Consider the following 21,699-nt stretch of genomic DNA (forward strand, 5'->3'; position numbering starts at 1 on the left):
TTTGATTTAACTTTGACTTATATAGAAGAGCTGTTAAGTCAAATTAAAGTTTTCGAATGACTGAATGAAATCATTACTCTATTATTTCTGAATAATATTTTGAAGTTTACCAAAACGAAATTTTGGCTATGCTAGGTCGTATTATAGAGCTTTCAAATTCTCTTAAAATCACATTAAGTAATTACCGTATATATAGCTCCTATCATCACATAAATAGATATTTAAAATTAAGGGCGCTTTTTATTACCGAATAATTCAATGCAATCTGTATCAATATGTGTTTAAGTATATTTATTTATTTGAACACATAAACATTGGTACATGGGGGCACCAAATACATATGCGCCACACAATAACAATAAGGCCAGTAGCAGTTATCATTGATTTGTTTTTTAAGGGCTGGGATGCTGCCCGGTTGCCCAAACCGAAACAAGTGGTTTCCTTAGGAGGCCACACCCGAGCATTTGACCTAAAGGTCTAATTCACAGGGCAGTGGAGCAACGTAAGAGAATGCAGTTCCATAGTAACTAGTGACCAACAACAGGTTCATATGCCATTTGTTCCCTCAGGATACTGGAGCCCATGTGCACCATTGGTTTTGAATCAGGGTTTTCCAAATCCCCTAGGTGGGTCCTATGTATTGACCAACCCGGTTAAAGTGCCGGACATTCGCTTTTCGTCCTCTCACTTTCGTAAACAACACTCCCACCGTGAGAGGGTATTGAGTAATACTTCCCTGGTAGTGGCTGTGATGTGAGGGCATTTCGAGAGGGAGAACTGACTCTCCCCACTCTCGGCAGTACCAGGGGATTGGGGGTGGATAAGTCGAGGTGTCTCAGTTTGTTTTCATAGGAAAGGCCAGAGAGACTTTTCGCTATTTTAGTCTTTCGCCGTCGAACTTATTCTAGCACATCCGTCTCATACTTAAAACAAGGACCTACTGCTTGAATTACATATTTCAAGTCCTGCCTCACAAACAATCGGGTATAATACCTTAAACATTTCTTCGTCCAAGTAATGAAATGACTTACAAATAGTCCATCAGACCTTGAAGCCTTTGGCAACGAAAGTCGTGTTGTTACTCGTAGTTTTGAGTTCGTTACTTTAGGTAACACAACTCCACATATTGTGTAGCGATATGAATTGTTACAGTTATTTATTTGCATCACCACACTCTTGTTAGAGTTAAATTCTAGAGGCCACCTGCCCATCCGTTCAACTAGTGAATTCAGGTCATCCTGTATTATTATTCTATCTGACATACTGTGTATGGATCTCTAACTCTTTGTTATCTGCAAAGAGTGGAATAGGCGACTTTGCTACAGTTGGTAAGTCATTCACATAAAGTAGAAAAGAAGGGGGCCGAGGATTTTAACTTGGTGACTTCCACTTTTTATGGATTGCCACGTTAATAGAACCCCATTCGCTCGTACCCATTGTCTTCTATCGTTCAGAAAGTCACTTATCCACTTTATGATTTCATAATGGATCCAAAAACTTTTCAGTTTTAATTTAAGACTTAGGTGAGAGACCTTGTCAAAGGCTTTACTTAGATGTACGAAAATTGCATCTACCGGAATATTTCTCTTTTTCTGTACCTCAATCTTCTCTTGCAGTGAGCAGATTTGTCAGGCATGATAGGCCTTCCCTAAAACCATGTTCGCTGGATAAAATATTATTCCCTGCGATGTAGTTTATAATAGCCATCAGAATAACATTTTCCATTAGTTTGACTTCACTGGTTAGACTAACTGGTCGATGTTTACTAACTAAGTCTACTTCCCGTTTTGTAAATCAGACTAATAATTGTGTCATTTCAGTCTATTGGGGGTTTAAACTGCCTCAATTACGTATCAAAGAGTATTGTCAGAGTTTCAGTAATTATATTCTCGGTGCTTTCGTAATCTCAGGTTGAATATCGTCAAAACCACTAGACTTATCTAGTTTGAGATGCTGAAGTAGTCCTAAGACAGTTCTGTTTTACTTTGCGGCTGCGAAACGTGACCATTAATGGTAGAGGATACTCGTAAGTTACTAGTATTTGATTACAGATGTCTTAGAAATATTGCTCGCATCTGCTGGGATCACCAGGTAAGTAATAGTGAGGTCAGACGCATGGTATTAGGGGATAATGGTAAATCAGTTGATGAGGTTGTGAACCTACATCGACTGAGATGGTTAGGCCACGTGTTGCGTATGTCTGATATGTATTGACGACAAAGTTCAGAGGTTTAGACACAAGAATCATCACACATCTTGTACAGATCTTTAGTTGGATAAATGAAGATAAATTCAGTATATCTTGTATAACTGTATATTCAGTTGTTTGGTTATTTCACTAATTTCGTATATAATTTGTATTCTTATGTGTTTTTTAAACCTATATGTAGGTCATTGTGGATAATTCTATTGGTGAAGATAAACTAGAGTATTGGTTAGTAACAGAATATCATCCATTAGGCAGCGTATATGATTATCTTCATGCATATGATATACAGTGGATAGATTTATTAAAAATTTGTATTGGTATTGCTCAAGGTTTAGCTCATCTACATATGGAAATTCCAAATCTTTCAAAACCTAGTATAGCTCATCGTGATTTGAATTCTCGCAATGTGCTATTAAAGTCTGATCTTACTGCTTGTATTGCTGACTTCGGTTTGGCAATTCGTTTTGAGGCTGGCCAGTGTATGAGAGATGCACATTTGCAGGTTGGTAAATTTTTTCAGTGTATTGTTGTTAATTATCTCATATATTTAAATGAAACTCTATAACATATTATCACAACTCTAAAATTATGATGTAACAAGTAAGGTACCTGAATAATTTATTTGAAATTTATACTGACTGATCGAATTCTATCAGTCGAGTTGAAATGCGGCCACTAGTTTAAATAACTTGACAACATGTGCGCTGTTGAATAAAAATAAATAGAATTCAGCGAAAAAAATTTTCTTATCGACGAAATCACTTATGTTTTATATTCGTATTTTTTTAGTTGTATGGTAAATATGTCTATAGAAGGATAAAAAAGATCGCATCATAAATATATTCAAGACTCTTATTATCATTTGATAAATACGAATGTACAGCTTCAGTAAATGATTTCGTCGAAAAGAAAATTTTCTCCGAATTTTCTTTATTTTTATTCAATGACACAATAGGTTATTTTAATTATTTGAAGTGTGCACTGTTGTTGTTTTTTGTCGAAGTAATTGGCAGAGGGAAGCCTTGAACCTAGGTTTCGTGTTAGTTGAAACTTGTGGGCGAGGCGTACTTGTAATCTTGAGGAGACCGACGTCCATTATCGGAGAGCACCAGTCCCTTGGTGATTACAGGTATGTCTTACTGAAGAGTGCCAGATACCACACAACCTAGGTCCAAAGCTTTCTAATTATTTCCGCCAAGCATTTAGCTTATTCAAGATTTGTGGTATTGTGTATTGCTAAATATTATCGTTTGTATGAAACTCAGTAACCGTAATTAATATGCATAATCAGTGTTTGACTCATTTCTAATCACATTCAGCTGATCAAATGTTTCGTTTAATTGTGTTCAATTTGTCAAACTATAGAGATTTAGCTTATAAACTGAACACGAACATTATATATGTACTATCTGAGACTGGATTCTTTGGTAAACTATTAGAAACTCATGAGCTTTTTCATCCAATTTCGACCTATTGAAACGAAAAATGGAAAATCTTGGTGTAAACAAATTGTGATAAATTAGTTCAATTCAAATTGCAATGAAGTGGAAGTCCAGTTTTATAGCTCGGTCGATAGAAGTAGTCTGTCTTATATCAGTTTCCTTTGCTTTGACCGTTAACCCATTATTACTAACTTCTTACCGAGCACAAAATCGTGTTTTTGACTTCAAGGCACACTTAAAGTATGGAGGATGGTGTTACTGCTCGGTTACCCTAACCGGAATATGTAGAGTGGAGTTCAAATCTGACGTTTAGTAGCTATAAATCAAGCGTTTCAACTACCGAGTCACCTCCCTACTTTGTCAATACTTTATTACCGTCAAATATATCTGATAGCTTTAGGAAATCTTCAAATCTGTGACTTTATGATTTGTGGCTTACTCAATTATTGATTAGTAAGGATGTACAATATACCATTATTTGACCTTTGATCTTTATAACTGAATAGTATTGCATTTACCAGTCATTTAGTAGGTATGTTTATCAATCTAATGCTGCAGTATTGTAGATGGTCAATCATAGAAGTCCATTTTTTTGTACTGCTGATCTAATTATTGAATTTCTTTCCATCATAGTTGGGTACTCGTCGATATATGGCGCCTGAAGTGTTAGATGGCGCTATTCAGTTTTCAAAGGATGCATTTCTTCGTATCGATATTTATGCAATGGGTTTAGTGTTTTGGGAATTAATGATGAGATGTTGTTGTGGTTCTAGTAAAAATGCAACAATTCATATTACTAGTTATTTAGCACCATATGAAATAGAATTAGGTCCACAACCATCAATGGAAGCATTACAACGATGGGTAGCACATGCTAAACAACGACCTAAATTTAATCCACAATGGGCATCAGATGGGGTGAGTGTATATGATTTCCTTCCAATTTTTCTCTGTTAACAAGATTTATTGCAAAAATGCAGATCTATATTTTTATGTTGTAAAATTAACTATTTTTCACAAGATAATAATTATTAACACCTAATAAGAAGCAGAATAGAAGTTCTAAATAAACTGGAACAGACGGATCATTTTTCTCCAGACACCTGTAAGTCATACTATCTTGCAAATCAAAGCATTCTGGTTACCCGTTTACACTAACGTAATATGTTACTCGATCTATGTGCTTTATTTAATACACTTAAAATCTGAAACAACGGGTCATTAAAAATAGACTGCGCTACACAAAGTAAAGAGACATCATTAAGGATTAGAAAAACAAAAGGAAAGAGGATATAAGCGAGGAAGCAAATATGTGAATAAAAATAATGTATAATGTAATATCATGGTTTAGTTAACAATACAACTGAGAAGGGCTTTTTTAAGGGAGTTCATTTCATTTTATGGGGAATTTAAGAAAAAAAGCACAATCTCAACTGGCTTTTATTTTAGACCATGTCTGATAAAGTCTCAAGTCACTGAATTGTACTGTCTCTAAGACTTCAATCAAGGGAGTCGTGAGGGACCGATAAATATCAGTCCTATACATGTCATGATACTATATCATAAATTGACCATCTATCTACTTATTCCACACAGTCCCAGAGTCGTTAATTAGTACATGTTGTAGGAGCCGTTGGGATGATTTTCGTATAAGATATCTAAACGATCAAATTCGGCGTTTCAAGGTGGTAAAATTAATTTAGTTGTCGCCGTTGTAACTGAATACAAGTTGCTGAACCTTAGCGTTACTAGCAAATCAACGTACCCTGATCATATGTTTATACTGAGTTAATATGCTAGTTAGTTTAAGAGAAGATTGAGGAAAAAATTAATAGCCAATCAAAACATGACATCATTTTGGGAAGTTGAGAAACTCAAACTTCTTAGTTAGGGTTCGGCTAAAGATTTTAATTTATGGAATTAAAGATAGGACTACTAGATTCTATGATAAATAGCATTCTAGCGACGAAGTTGGTATTTGCTGGTTAAACAAATTATCCGGATTTGAAGAATGAACAGTCATCATCGTTATACGCTTCCTCTAGTTTTCTACTATCGTTATAGATCTCCAATCGAGTTCATAAGGAGGACAGTTTTACAGTGGTCTCCAAATCTCAGCGCTTATCTAGTTACAAATACTTCTCTGTTCTAATATGGTGTAGTAACTTGATCTCATGCACAATTTTCACTAAGTTCTATCTTGACTGTAACTGACTGACTAGTTGAAGTCAGTTCTTGATGTAAACCATAAATTTAAATAATGCTTTGATAATTTTGTCCAATATAACAATCACATCCAAGTACATTCCAATGATAGATGAAATTTTGACCATATGCATATTTCGTTAGCGCAACAACAAATAAACCGGTTATTCTCATTTACCCTAGTTCAATTCAGTTGGAGTATCAAAAAACTCTGAATAGATTTGGTTCTTTTTTTCTTAAAAAAATATAATTTTTTGTGTACCATTCATTTCATTATCAATAGAAGAATAATAATATCCTCTTAAGGCGTTTTATGTATCGTAAAGCATCCTAAATGTATTTCTTGCAGTTATAAAAAAATGTATTTGTCCTAAACATGGCTATTTCTTTTTGATTAAGACTTGTTATAAGCTCTAATTGTAGAGTCTAGTGAGAATTTATGAAAAAGTATTTTCATATATATATATATATATATATATATATATATATATATATATATATATATATATATATATTCACGCTGGAGCAGTGAACTTAGCTATAGCTGAATATATGTAAGAACACATTAACACAGTGGGCAGAAGCTTATCTTATTTTTTTATACTTTAGGTTGTATAACACTGCTAATTACCACGATTTTAATAATCTAAGCACCAAACAAACGAAAAGTAAACGAGTTCTACAACTTGTAGACTAATATATAACATTTATTGCAGGGTATTGTGGAGAGTGTTGGATCTAGAATTTCGCATTAAAGACCGACTTTGGTTGGGAGGCTTTTGGAAATCAGGGAGCATTGAATAACTGTTTCATCATAGTGTGGGATTCTTTATTAGTGTACATCCACTACTGTACTAGTAGTCGAACCTAAGACCTCCAGGTCTCGTACCTAATACGACTGACAGTCATCACTGGTCATGGCTTCTGATTTTCAATGGTTATCTTACCAAATATCAGTCTGTGATATAAAATAATTTGTGGTAGTCAATCGTATGCATGTAGAGTAGTGGGATTCGAACGTACCACCATGTGTTTAGTAGCGAATTGCCTGGAGATCAATAATCTAAAGGTTTAAGAGCGCTAAAATTCACTTATGACGGAGGAACCTCTCCAATCATTGAATTCGTCACACACACAGGGATTAACACTGATTTTTCTACACTTAGTTGTTACATCTTTATACTAGTCGTACATCATTTGAGATTATACAAATAATTATACTTTTCGAAATCGGGATAAGTTTAAAAAGCTTCAGATTAGAATATCATGCCTCTGGTGACGTTTAACAATAAAATGTTGCACCCATTTGCATTTTTTGCTGTCCAACTATGGGAAAGGGTGGAGTAGGGAGCTTCGAGTAAAATTTTTATGAATTGCATTCACGAATCCACAGTTTTTTTGTTTGTTTGATAAATTTATTCAAAGTTGATTAATGTTCATTATTATTATTCGTTTTTTTTGTAATACATGCTTTTGTAGTAGTTGTATTAGTAATTGTCGTAATTTGTACTATTATCATTCATGTAAGTTGTGTTGACGTATAATTCATAGTATCAAATTTCACTATACAATTGAATGTATTATACAGAGAGGTGATAGTTCCTCTTTTTTCTTATTGACCTTTATCCTTTTTTCATGTACTTTGATAAGTTATAATTTTAAATGGTAAAATCTTAGCATAGAAATGAATAAAATATTATTTGTATGATTAAAAATTTCCATCATATTAAAAGAAATATTTGATCAAATAACGTTCTTTTTAGTAACGTTTCATCAATTTTTATAGTCATGTGTCCGAATGAGTATTTCAAATGAGAAAGCCAAGACCAAGGCAAATATATCGTTTATCTTTATAATATACAAATTCAGAATTATCTGAAGGGGTTTTGTGGAGGATTAGGTGGATTTGTTGAAGTTAGGCATTAACACCATTGGATGTCAACTCAGGTTAAGCGTTCGCGCGTGAGATCGATAGGTCCTGGGTTCGAATCCTGCTAACGGGATTGTGAATGCGCACTGCTGAGGAGTCCCATACTAGGACGAAACGGTCGTCCGGTGCTTCCAGGTTTTCCATGGTGATCTAAATTTAATTGACTCATGAATTCAACTATTAAATTCAGAATTATCAGTACGGAGTTTTATGGTGATCATAGAATTCACATAGAGTTTAAATCACGAGCTGATCTTATTTAGACGATCATTGAGAACCTGGACGCACTGAACGATCACTTTGTCCTAGTATGGGACTCCTCAGCGTTGTACATCCATGACCTCAAATCAAGGAATCAAACCCAGAACCTCTGGTCTCACGAGTATACACTCAACCTCTACTGAGCTGCGACCCAATAGTGTTAACTCTTAACCTCATTCAAGTCACAACATTTTGCGACCATTTCCCCACTGCCCGAGGTGAATAACGGTTTTATACTCGACATGGTTGAACTCCGTTTGTGACGGCATCTCATTAGAACTCTAGTGACTGCATCTTGAAGTTAGTCAGTAGTGGGCTTATGATTACCACAAAACCGTATAGTAACTAGCTTCCATGTGCGATTCCTGGAGTCCTAATGAAAAGCGTTGACAGGTGGAGTTCAACCATGTCGGGTGTAAAACAGCTGTCCACATTGGGCATTGAAAGATAGTCGCGCACTATTTTGAATAGACTGAAGTTAAACACTAGCACCGGTGGATGATGGGCACTTTTGAGGTGCCCCATATATATATATATTACGATGCACATAAAATGCTTGGTGTTAGGTAGAGCATTAATTTTAATATGCAACGCGATAGCTTGAAAAGTCAAATGACTGGTTGAATTTCCCTCTATAATAACTTTCACAATACCTCATTTACCCTGCTTACACTTAGTTACTGAAATAAACAGGATTAGGGGTTGGAAAAATTGAATGAAATGGCTCAGAATCATTCGTAATTGCGCAGATACATTCAATCCTTGTCCTTCCCTTAAGTTCTAAGTTTTAAAATTTTCTTCCACTTTTTATTTCACGAATTCGTATTGTTTATGCCTAATGTCTTCTACTGATACTGCTTCTAATTCCTATTACCCTGATATTTGTTCTAATATTTTCATCTGTCGGCAGATATTTTGTGGCAACTTAGACCGATGCACATATATGACAGGTTCCATGTTCCGGTTGTTATTGGCTGACTTCAACCATCAGTTATGATGTTCATTATTACAATACTAGGCATCAATTTGTAACAGTTTCATCTATCTGAGTATTATACACACTTTACATGTGTTTTGATCTCATAGACACAATTTCTTGTGATATATATTCCAACTTTAAATCTAAGTGAATTTAGGTTGTATACAGTGTAAAATATTGAAATTGTTTTTGAACTATCTTAGTCGGCGAATTTCTATGCTTTTATGTTTGTTCACCAGTTTTTAAATTTTTTCTAAATGACAACCTGACACCAATTAAAGAATTATTTACGAAAAAAAATTCACTAAACCATTGATTTTATTTTGTAGTCATATCTATCTCATTTTGGCGTCATCAAATACTTTGGTAAAATTTTAATCAGTAGTACTTAGAAATATAATTTTATGTATTATAGCGTAGAGTGAGTGAACATATCATTAGTGTTAAATATCCTATTACTGTAATAAGTCGAAAGCGTAAATTAAGTAAGTACTTATTGTGTTATTTCACCTATAATCTGTCAGTTAATTCATGCTTCATAAAGATTGATACTTTTCCAGGTATTCATTACATTCTACATATCTACTTGTTAAAGTGAAACAGTGACTTAATTTTCTGAAGTATTCAGGTCTCAGCTGGTGGCTTTTAGATTTAAATCCAGCTTCGCCTATTTCAGATGAGATAGACAGAGAATCATTAAATTGTCATACAACTGAAGTGTAACTCAGAACTCAATATATATTACAAGCTCCTATTTGGTTAATGATCATATTTATATAATACCAATCAAAATATCTACCAAAAATATTTTTCTGTTTCTTTAAACATATAAATCATTCAATGGTCTACAATTTTTTGTATGTCCAATGAGTTGACTGTATCTATAATTTCCGGTCATTATTTCCATTCATTTTTAGTAGATGAGTACAGTATATTCGAAATTCCTTTTCAAATTACGATTTTCCACTACATTCGTGTCTCGTTATTCCGGAATAATTGCCTCCTTTACACAGTGTTTAACATTCATATCAGACAGTTCAAAATAACTCCAACTGATTGAAATGAAATTTTTAATAAAGTAACATTCATCATATTGATTTCAATCTTTAATGTTAGATCCATTAATCGTACCAATTTCATTGTTGGCAATGGAACTCCTTAAGTTCAAAGTTTATTATTTACTTTATCCTTCAACCAAGAGTAAGACTGAATGATCATGAAAAGTGCTGAAACACGTTTATGCAAACAACGGTACATTTCATATTGGTCAATACTACTTGATTTTTAGTTTTATCACCTCCTAGTCTTATTTTTTGGGTTCGAAAGACATCAAAAAGTCTTCAGTCAATATACTTTGACAAGGTTAGCAAATTAATATATTAAAACCAACCAATCACATCGAGATCTCATCCACAAGTAGACTAAAATTCAATGTCGTTATTTCATTCACTTACTTAACACCATAGTCTTTTTTTAAAGAAAAAATTAGAAGAGTACAAAGCTCTCAGTTTGTCTATTTACTCCTTTTTGTTACATTCTTTTAGGGTTTATGTACATTGTGGGAAACAATTGAAGAATGCTGGGACCAAGATGCAGAAGCACGTCTTTCAGCTGGTTGTGTAACTAAACGTTTGACTACATTGCTCCGTCTATCTGTTATTAATCAACAATACAATGATAGCTATATTAATAACAGTAATAATAATGATAGTAATGGCATTAACGAGAAGGATAATAATAATAATGATAATAACACAGTGCTGAGTAATTATCTTACTAACAGTCAGCAAACAGATTGTAATCCACCACCACCATACTACTACTGTTACTATTCTCCATGTATTACTAACAGCACTACTACTACTGCTTCTGTTACTACGACCACATTGATGGACGTTTCTAAAGATTTATGCAATGGTAGATATACTACTACATCTTTAATGAATTATTCTAGGAAGGAGGATATTGGTGTCTACAATTGCTCAGATGTTCTAAGTACTACTACTACCGATAACATTAATAATGGTAATAATGATAAGAGTAATACTATACTAACTCGTGGTAGTACTGGATGTCCACCGACAATTTGTCTACCCTATTCTATGAATATTAATTTCTCTACACTTACAGATCATAGATCTAATAAGATCAATAGTGAAATATTACAATGTAAAAGAAAAAATCAAACATTATGCTTTAATGATATATTAAATCGAACAGAAGATCAAATACAGTGTGATAGTACAGAATATTTAAAACCAAATCAACAGAGTAAAACAATAGTTAACGAAGAGCAATCAACAGAATATCAAAAGTTATTATCTTCTGTTTCTAATATGAAATGATCATCAGCCTCCTTATTATTTGTATTGTACTTATGGTTACATTTTAAAGAAAGTGTATGTAAACAAATTTTTGAAGCGTTTTTTTCTGTCTTCTCTTTTTTCTTGTTGAATATTTTTTTGTACTATGTATGTGTGTATATGTTCAATGGACAACTTTTTCGGCTTTTAATTATAAATAATCGCGTGTAATTTTTAAGCGCCCTTTTTTGTATACATGTTTCTCTGTATTGTCCTTTTTGGTGTACTTTTCTCTATGTTTTCTCTTAATTTACAAGCAACTTAAGCTAATTTTACTCGTTACATTTTAAAGAATCGATGAAACTAAATCTTTTCTATCTGAAAAAATGTATTAATTTGCTTCCCCTCCTCCTATCTCTTATTCTTCACTCCTTCCCACCGGACATTATGAAACATGTAAATATTTAGCCTCAGATCTGTTGTGTACTACTAGTAGTATTAATAATGGCATCCTTTACAGCACAAATATTTTATTAAATGATCATTGTCAATATGAAAATAATTCAACAGTAACACGCCTACAACCATTTACACTGGACTGATTGATATCCAGCGCTGGTCTTTCTAAACATTAAAGAGATTAAACGTCAGTTTATTTTCATTCAGTTTTCAATCCTGTTTTTTTCAGCTCCCTGATGTATTCTTATGTACATATATATATCTATTTTTATATATCCCGGTGAAATTCCTTCATTTCTCTTAGTATGATATTTTTTGGTGTTATGTATGTTTTATTTTGTCTCCATTTGATGTGATGTCTTTTTTGACTGTTTTCCAATCATTCTATGATTCTATTTTCAGTAGTGAAAAAAACTTCAAAAATATTATTATTATTATTTGTTTTTGACATACTACTTCAAAATCACTGCAAGTAGTTTGTGTAAATAGTTTTATCATTGTTGTTAATGATAATGCTTGAAAATTATGTGCTTTTCTCCTCAATATTCTCTGTTTATTTTGTCGTGCCTTCCTCCTTCTTTGTGTTTTCTTCTACAGACATCTTGATTTCTCTTTTTGCTGCTCAGCTTGTAATAATAGAGTCTTAAAAGATTAGGATAATCAAACAGCTTTAATTAGTTTTTGTTTCTGTTATTCTAAGCCAAATTAGCTTCATTCTTATTATTAATATTATTCGAGAATGAGAACGACGTCACAATAGCGAGGAATTCTGTTTCCTTTCGGTGTATATTAATCATTTCGTCTACTTTGTGTGTGTGTATTCATTTCTCACTCTTCTTTTCCAATTGGACTTCTCATTTCCGGTCAAACTTTTATTTCATTCGCACACCGTTTGTAGAAAAAACCCAGTAAAATTGATTAAAATCCATAGATTTGTTTTAATTATTGTAAAAAAATAATTTTTTCTTTGTATGATGATAATAGTTGGTTGATTCCGTTACATTCTGTCTAGTTCGGAAATTTTCATGAGCATAGGTTCGGATGATCATGTAAATTTCATGAGTTAACTTGGTTTGAAACATTTCAAGGGATGGGTTTTGGTCTTCGGTAAGTACTCTCTATTGTAGCTAGCAGTATGTCCCCTCCTTCAGACACCAAGTTACTGTTTTTAGTCTGGTCATTCCCTAAATATATCGCCTAACATGGTAGAACCTAAGAGAACTAATATTTCATCCATTATAACTCAACCAGATCATCACAATATCCAAGTACAACCACCACATCATGGTAGCAGCTGCTATAGGGATGGTTAATATTTAATTAGTGTTTTACCACAAGAAAAAAAAAACCAAATTCACTTCAGTTTTTCAGCGACTGCCGAAAATTGTATACCATGTATATACATTTTAACTGCCGATAAACCGAAAGGTTTTTAGTCATCACATAGACTAGTCGATAGTTGAGCTTCTGCAGTATTTTGGCCATATCTTTATAATTATTAGTTGTTTTTCGGCATAATTGGGATTCCGATAAACTTTTTAGGATTCCAATCACTGTTAAAGTGTTCTTCATTCAGGGAACTCAAACTTGCTGCTAACCATTTCAAACATTCTGTTATTTCATTAAAATTATCGTTTTTAAATTTGATTGGTAGCATTTTTGATCAAACTTTCGCTGTGTTAATATTTTAGACTAGATGACTACACTTGACAATATTGATCAAGAACCAGAACATGGAAGTGATGAATTAGTTTTGTCAGAAAATAAAGAAAACACGACTAGTGATAATCATGAAACAGATCAGTCCATAGGACATATGCGTGATGAAGCCTTAAGGCGTAAAGAACGTCTAAAGCAATTACGTATGAAAAATGCATCACATAAAAGTATTATACACTTAAACAATAGCGATAATGGAGAATTACCCAAACCGATATTTCGAAATTACAAACCACAGTCAGAAGAATTAAAAGATGGTGAATTGCCTGCTGGTAAACCGGTAGATCGTAAGTACCTGGAAATTGTTTATCTCTTAAGAAGATAAGAATAATCTAAATTAAGTTTTCAATCAGTTTATTTATTAAATAGTGATCAAAGTAATTTTTGTCCAGTGCTTTAGGACTATTAGCCAAAAAAGAACTTGACTCATCAAATTTGATCAGCACTAAAGGACTAAAAAAATATGACAGTCACTACTACTCAGTGATAAATTAATTTTCAAATGTTTCTTTCCTACAGGTAGTCACGGTCTAAATAGCTCAGTAGTTATGTCTCAGACTATGGAGCTGATTGACTCAGGTTCTAAATCAGTTTTCTCAGATACGCCTTACTGACGAGTTTCAACTTCCAAGAAACGTAGGTTGAGGAGGGTTTTCTACTTACTATCATCATCCACCTAAATTATTTCTAGGTACTGCACATACTGATCAGTACCTGGATAAAACTTCTGAGTCTGACTGTCCATCTCTCTGTTTCTCTTTTTGTGTGTATCTATAAGTTGTTAGTGGAAGTGTTATGTTGGTCGGAACACTCCACTTTCAACAAGTTAATCGCAGCGATAAACGTTTAGTTGTGCACTGAAGAGACTCAGGCATGTCCTCACTACCATTTGAATCACAGTATTAAAGTCCCATCTTTTCAGTGAACAATATTTACAATCTAATGTGTAGAAATCGTTTCGCAGTAAATCTTGTAACGATGAAAATTGATAATTCACATGGAAACTTTCGGATCGACAAACTGTTTTCAGATTCATGCTGAACATGTAACATTTGCAGATTGACCATTATTATCATTGACATACAAATCGTTTTGACTGAGTTAATATTTCTCATATATATTACTGTGTATTAAAGCAAAGCCTGATGATACACAATGGGGATTGTTGATATTTTTTATAAAATAAAAGGAATGTATCCACAATTAAAAAGAATTCATTTGCGTTTGAATATATTTTATCATCTGTTAGATATTCCCTTCATTCCTAGAAATAATTTGTAAAGTTTGATAATATACACTATAGTAATTATTGCTTATAATTACTTCACAAAACTTGTAATTGATAATTAAATTAATTTAGGATATTATCGGTTGTGTTAATGATAATAATCCTCCATCCAATAAATGTTTGTAATGATGATGTGTGAACGAAAATGATAATGATAGGTTGTTTGCTTAGTCAGACATGTAGATAGTCTGATAGATGTCAGATGAGTTATCATTGATTGTTCATTGTTGTTGTATTGTGTCGGGTTTTTGTGTGGAACTATATTTATGTTCTAGTCAGGCTAATCACGTGTTCCTGATCTGAGTTGTGTTGAAGTCGTATAGAATAGACACCGGCAGGGAATCTAGTGTAGATATTCGTCTAAGGTAAATTAACGTCCCATACGTGTAAATATGGAAAACCTATCGTTATAACAAATGACTTATCAGTTTCTTATTCCATTACTATATTGAATTCCAAAGTAAATAAAAAAGTTTTGTAAACATTTAAATTCACTTCTTCGAATCATTTTTCTAACAGAACTCATTAGTATTTCAGAATAGAAAAAAGATAATTAAATTTCATTCTAATTTGTAATGGTTTGAATTATCCTGTTGTTAATATTTGGTTAGTCATAATCAGGATCTATGTTCATTCTGTGTGGATTGTTTCAATAATAATAATAATAATAACCATTATAACATATTTATTTTTGTATTGATTGTTTGGATATTCTTATTGATATTTAAAACTGTAATTGATCAGTTTTTTATTGGCATATTTGCATCCTGTGAGGATTACCTCGATACTGCTATTAAGTAACAAACATAAGCAGATATGATTAGTGGCTAGTAGTGGGATTCAGGACGTGCCTTTCAATTCAGTAGTTAAATGGATAACGCGAAGGCGTTTGAAGCGAACGGTACTAGGTTCAAGTTTTGGAGTGAACATCAACTCGATGATATAGGTACATTCAGCTGATGATGATGAGTCCTGAATAGGACTAAACGTGTGTCCTAGATTCCACTGCTAGCCACCGTCCATCTTTGCTCATGATAACATATGTTTACATAGAATAGATGGAATGTGGTTAGAATTAGGTCATCAACTCTAAGATGCAGGAGCATCCGACTGACGAGTCTCAAACAGGACGAAACTCGAGTTTTGAATTTCATTGCTAGTCAGATCTCATGTGCATTTCAATTTATTCCTCCATCATCTACAAACGTCTTAAGATTTCTACTGAACATCTAACCGTGCTGTATTTGTTTTTTTGCAGTGAACAAGCACATCATTGCACAACTGGAAGCTGCCGATGCACCAGTTATTGTTGATGAAGTTGTAAGTTGCTTAATTTACGATGAATATGTAACAATTGGTGTTAATTAATGGTTATTTGATGGTTGCTTTTCTGAGGTGATTGATGATAGTGAACCTAAATAGGCAACTTACGTTACACTATTATAAAATTAACCTTGAAATAATTACGCGATAAAAAAGATTTATGCGCAGAGATCATTAAAATGGTAATCTTTTAGTGGGCCATCTTATCCTACTAAGCCACTGCTAACCAGTTTTATTTGAATGAAATCATGATTCTATCTAAGTTGGACCACCACTGAATACTTAGAAGCACTGATTGGCCGTCTCGTCCCTTTATAGGAGTCATCGGCAGTGCGGTTCGACGATCACGCACGTGGGAACCGAACTCAGGACCTTCGGTCTCGCGCGAGAACGCTTATCCTCTAGACCACTGAGCCGTCATCTAACAGTGTTTGTGTTTAACATCAATCAATCCACGAGATTGCACGACCATCGTCCATTGTGTTCGGTAAACAAATCGAATGATGAAGTGTGGCGCATATATGCTTGGTGCCCTATTGTACCAATTTTTATGTGCTTAAATAAAAAAATTGTGTTTGGTAGGTAACTGCCTCGCACCCGACACGGATTAGCTCCACTGGTCACGGTTTCTCACTAGAATTACGGAAATTTCCTCCTGAGTTTAGTAACTAGTGAGCAGATAATAATTTTCAGTATGAGATCTTGGATGAATTGTATTCAAATAGCTGTGGTGTCTAACAAACACTACTGTAGATAAACAAAAACTTGAAATAACGGTTAACAATTATTTTGTGTACTATAAGAGGCAGAGTCTAGTTATTTCCTTGAGTATTCTGCCACATTTGGTTATTTATGTTCCATTTAGAAGTTTGTTGTGGTTATTTCTACTTAGGCGATCAGTTATTCTTTACATTTTTCACATAGAAATTGTGGTTTGTACAGCTTTTAGAGTATAAACTTGTAATCGGTTATTGAGTTACTTTTTCAAACTAGGCTAGAATTTAATCCATATCTAGTGTGCGACAGTCAATGCCGCTAACTGACTGTTTAAAGCAAGGCGGTTAGAAGGCAATGTACATTGATTGAAAATTCATTCTCATCATTTATAAGCAACCATAAGATCTGGCATAAATATGCAGAGGTTTCATTTGCCATTGTTTGCGTAAAAAAACTCACAAGATCTATATGACTGGAGTTGAAATAGTAATAGTGGTATCAATGATAATTTTAAAAAGTCAAACATAGGGAATTACTAATTCAATGATTATAATCTCTTTTTATTTCTCCTAACATCCAATGCAAATTTGTACTCTTATTTCATATATTCTTTAGAATTTGGCAAGTCTTGCACCTCGTAAACCTGATTGGGATTTAAAAAGGGGTGTTGAGAAGAAATTGCGTAAATTAGAACGTCGAACTCAACGTGCTATCGCTGAATTAATCCGTAAGTTTTTATCTTTTGCGTTGTTTTTCTCCCACTTATCAAATGTAATTGTAGAAATAATACTTAACTGTGTGAATTTATAGATAATTTCCAAAGAATTGAAACTTTGGGACTCTAAGTCTCATCTCATATGGGATCGTTTATTTTCAATGAATATCAAGCTAACACAAAACAATTATCCAAACTGCTTTATGGTTATCAAAATTACTCTAGATGACATTAGTTATTGATAAAAACCAACTGTGAATCGGATTACCTTCGTAGATCACTTATAATATTGGAGCCCAAAAATTACTGATGCTTTTTCCCTTCTTCTTTTCACGCCAATAGGTGAACGTCTTCTTGAAACAAGTGTCGACTACACTGAGACATATGCAAACCATCCGAAATCAATTGAATAATGAATTGTCTTTTGAACCTTGTATTATTATTATTATTTCGTATAAAATATACTTGTGCATATTGATTCATGATGAAAAGTTGTTATATTGTTGTGTACGGACGATTAATGTGTCTCGGAAATCGCAAAATTTATTTGTTGTTGTCGTTACCACCCTGATGGTGAAACTTCTCTGACTGGCTGTTCTTCCAATTATGGTGCATTAGCTTTTTCTTGTCAAAGAACTACTCCGAGGCCGAAGGTTTGAGCCTCATTCCACCTACTTCGGTTCTGTCTACCTAGGTTGTGACGTTGTTTCTCAGTCATGGAACAATAAGGTTTGAATTCGAGTAAAGCAGCTGTATTTAGTAACTGAATTGTTATGTTCTCTACTTGATTACAGCTGTCGGCATTTGAACTCAGAGAAACCGCCGCAGTCGCAAATCAAAAACGAAAGAAAGCAGTAGGAGTGGTCATTGAGTAAGTGTCAAAACTGTACAGAAAGACAGGGGCATTTATAGTTTTTAGTACAGACTATAACATCATTATAAACCAGCCAATCCACAAGTAGAAAGTTATATTATTGTCCAATCACAGCATGCCACGTTGATATGCTAGAACGTTCTATCGGGTTCTGATTAGATTGGGAGTCATCCCAACATGAATGAAATCAAAGGATAGTTTTAAAGCTGATCAACCACTTAACAAATATCAATATAGTGTGTTCTATAAATCATAACTGCCGAAGTTATTCATCATTTCACATTTCTAGTTGTCTGGTAACTGGTTCTCTGTGAACTCAGTTATCTAGTGGCGCTAATGAGCTACAACTCTAGAGGGTCCATTTAAAGTTTACAGTGTTGCAATGTGAAATTGTTCGTACTAAATGATTGAGTTTGAAATACATGCCACTCATCTTACAAAACTTATTTATATCACGCAGTCACTGGCAGTAAAGTTGTGGCTGAACAGAGACTGGTCAATTGTAGTCTCAAACATCAATGGTAAGATCCAAACAACCGATAGAAAAACTAGATTTGTGTTTATCTTCTCGATATTTTTTCGCAACTGCTGAGCTTAATTGAGTTGATCGTTAGGTTCACGTGTTGAAAGATCCTTTGACAAATAGTTATATTCTACGATAAAACTTCGTGATCGCGAATTTTATCCTGATTAATACTTCAAGTTAACTAATAGTCTATTGGCAATTTAGTCTGATTGGATAAGCGAACGAGAGAGAAGACAAAGAAGAACAGTTACATATACAATTGGTTTGCTACTCCTTACGAAGCTGGATGGTTTGACCTTAGCGCTCTCATTGTCTTTCCGAACGACATCATCAGGAGAATGATGAGAGCTCCACGAGGAAACCATCCAGCTCAGAGAACAAAACCGCAAAAACGATTGTGTTTTATTTTCAAGATATATTTTGGTGTGCTTTCGACTGTTAGAAATATGCGTTTCATGAACAGATATAGATTTCATTAAATGACATTAAATTATCAAAATAAATAAATAATTTAGATGAGGGGTTTGTAAAGATATATGGATTATGGGTAACAGTAGAATCCACAACGCACATTTCGCCTTATTCGGGACTCGTCAGCTCGACGTGTTGATGTTCATACTAGGACATACATTCAATGACTTTTGCTTCAAATGGAATAATCCAAATCATTATTACTAGTAAAAACAGTTTGGAGATGTTTTGTATCAAGAAACGACTTAAACCAGAAACATCTGTTGAAAAACTGAGAGCACTGAACAACTGTAATGAGACAGCTATCTAAGTAATTGTCTAGTTCAAGTCAGCCCGTAATGTAAAGTATCATCAAAACAAAGACGCCTAAACCAGTCAAATAACTATTCAGGTTTAGTATCTTGGATATAACAGCAACTTTTCGATAGATTTACACGATAGCACATTTAATAAATACCATGGACTTTTGAAGAGTTTATATTGAATCATTACAGTAATCTTTTTGACTAATAGGTGATTCTTTTGGAGTTTTGCTCTCTCAGTTGAAAAGTTCAATTGTGAGATATCTATCGTTCTTGTGAACAACACCATCAACACAAACGTTCGGTAGATTTTTTTTCTGTTTAAGTTTTTGTGAGCTTTCTACCGTTTGGAAGTCTTTGACTCTTGGTTCTAATCAATTAAATCATTTTACTCCATCAACGACGGATTGAAAAAGATGTTTTCTATTATCCTTATTCGTTTTTTTATCGTAGATTTTTTTATTGGACTTTTTCATCGCAACACACAACTAAAATGCGTGATTTTACATAATCTGTCAACCTTTCAGGCGAATAACGTTGAATGAACTTGTTTGATAAGTAAGCTGTACAAATGCGATTTATCATGTAAACAAATTCAAAGTGAATAACATATTCAGACCAGATAGTTGATGGAGTATAATTAACATGTTTCAAAATACAGTAATGTAATCACTGCTTTTTATGTGTCAGTCCCCATCACTTCACATTAACAATATAAAATATACAAAATAACAATAAATGCTTGAATACATGGAGATATGGTTTGTTGTTAAACTTATCAAAAGGAAGTCGATAACAATAATAACAAATTGGAAAGAGTGCGGAATTGACGAATTGTAATTTGATAAATGATTAGTTCCGTTAAAACGGGTCAGTATCAAAGCAAATTATGCAACATACAGTCACATCTTCATCAGTTGGGTACTTCCACATTTGAAACTAAAATACAATAATTATATTATGAAATTCGCTATACTGGATCATCGTGTTCTAATCAATGATTAACAATTTATTTGGTTGAACAATTCCTAATAAATACAAAATTGTTGACTGTTTGAATCATATTGGATGTAGTAAGCCTTAAAGTTAATTATGTTAATCAATAAGGTTTAGTTTCGCAAAAGTTTATTAGTAACTGTAGAGCGATTTATAGAAAATGTTTTTATGGTTTGAATGACGAACTGATCCTAGCTAGACCACTTCAGAACAGGGGAACAGTAAACAGCTGTTTCTTCCTAGTATAGAACTTCTCTTAAGTACGAGACAACGATCCCGCCGAGCATTGAACCCAAAGTTTTTTGCCAAATGAGTGAATGCTTGAACTCTAGGCTACTAAGGTTATTTATTTATTTATTTGAACACATAAATACTGGTACAAGGAGGCACCAAATACATATTCGCCACACAAATCTCATTTGGTTTTTGTGAGGGCTGTGATATTGCCCGGTTGCCCAAACCGAAACGGGTGGTTTTTTTAAAGGGCCACACCCGGAGCCTTCGACATAAATGTCTAATCCAAAAAGCAGTGGAGCATCTTAAGGATGTGGGGCCCTTAATTTTATCGCCGTTTATATCGGACGATGTTTGTTGACGGGCTCTCCACTTTAGTGGCCGGACTTCTGACTCCAAGTTGATCGTATGAATGATTGTTATTGAAATATATATGTCGCCTATCCTCGTATATAATCATCGACTTTAATCGCGTTAGTCAGTAGCGGATTTAGATAAGTCAAATAACGAGAATGGACTTTTGAATAGATATATTTTGTATATGAAACGAATGGAATAGAGCGCAGCAAAATGACGCGCAGTGGAGATGGCGGGTAAGCCAACTCCCTTTAGTCAAGCGTTAATCAATATTTATAGCTGCACAAAAATAAGTTACAGACATGTGATGAGTAATGGGATAAGAAATGTACACACATATACGCTCATATAAAAACAAGGAGGACTGTATAAGCGAATAATTAACAAGG

At 33.8% G+C, this 21,699-nt stretch overlaps 1 protein-coding gene across 3 annotated transcripts in view; it reads left to right on the plus strand.

The window, feature by feature from the left end:
* The window catches only part of ACVR2A_1 (Activin receptor type-2A), a gene marked incomplete at its 5' end in the record, with an annotated part of 39,193 nt that overhangs the window by 14,270 nt on the left and 3,224 nt on the right, over window positions 1-21,699 (plus strand). The window contains 8 exons of one of the 3 annotated variants that reach the window (XM_051215603.1): window positions 2,391-2,711; window positions 4,285-4,569; window positions 10,571-12,895; window positions 13,480-13,794; window positions 16,054-16,115; window positions 17,451-17,562; window positions 17,893-18,421; window positions 20,177-20,796. In XM_051215603.1, coding sequence (XP_051066134.1) covers window positions 2,556-2,711; window positions 4,285-4,569; window positions 10,571-11,371 — 1,242 coding nt within the window. In that variant the 3' untranslated portion in view covers window positions 11,372-12,895; window positions 13,480-13,794; window positions 16,054-16,115; ... (1 more) ...; window positions 17,893-18,421; window positions 20,177-20,796. Of the gene's footprint in view, window positions 1-2,390; window positions 2,712-4,284; window positions 4,570-10,570; window positions 12,896-13,479; window positions 13,795-16,053; window positions 16,116-17,450; window positions 17,563-17,892; window positions 18,422-20,176; window positions 20,797-21,699 lie in introns of those variants that run through there. The other 2 variants (XM_012937217.3, XM_035730098.2) reach the window with 2 other exon arrangements.

The sequence above is a fragment of the Schistosoma haematobium genome, chromosome 4, assembly GCF_000699445.3.
Source record: "Schistosoma haematobium chromosome 4, whole genome shotgun sequence".
In the NCBI taxonomy this organism is placed as follows: Eukaryota; Metazoa; Platyhelminthes; class Trematoda; order Strigeidida; family Schistosomatidae; genus Schistosoma; species Schistosoma haematobium.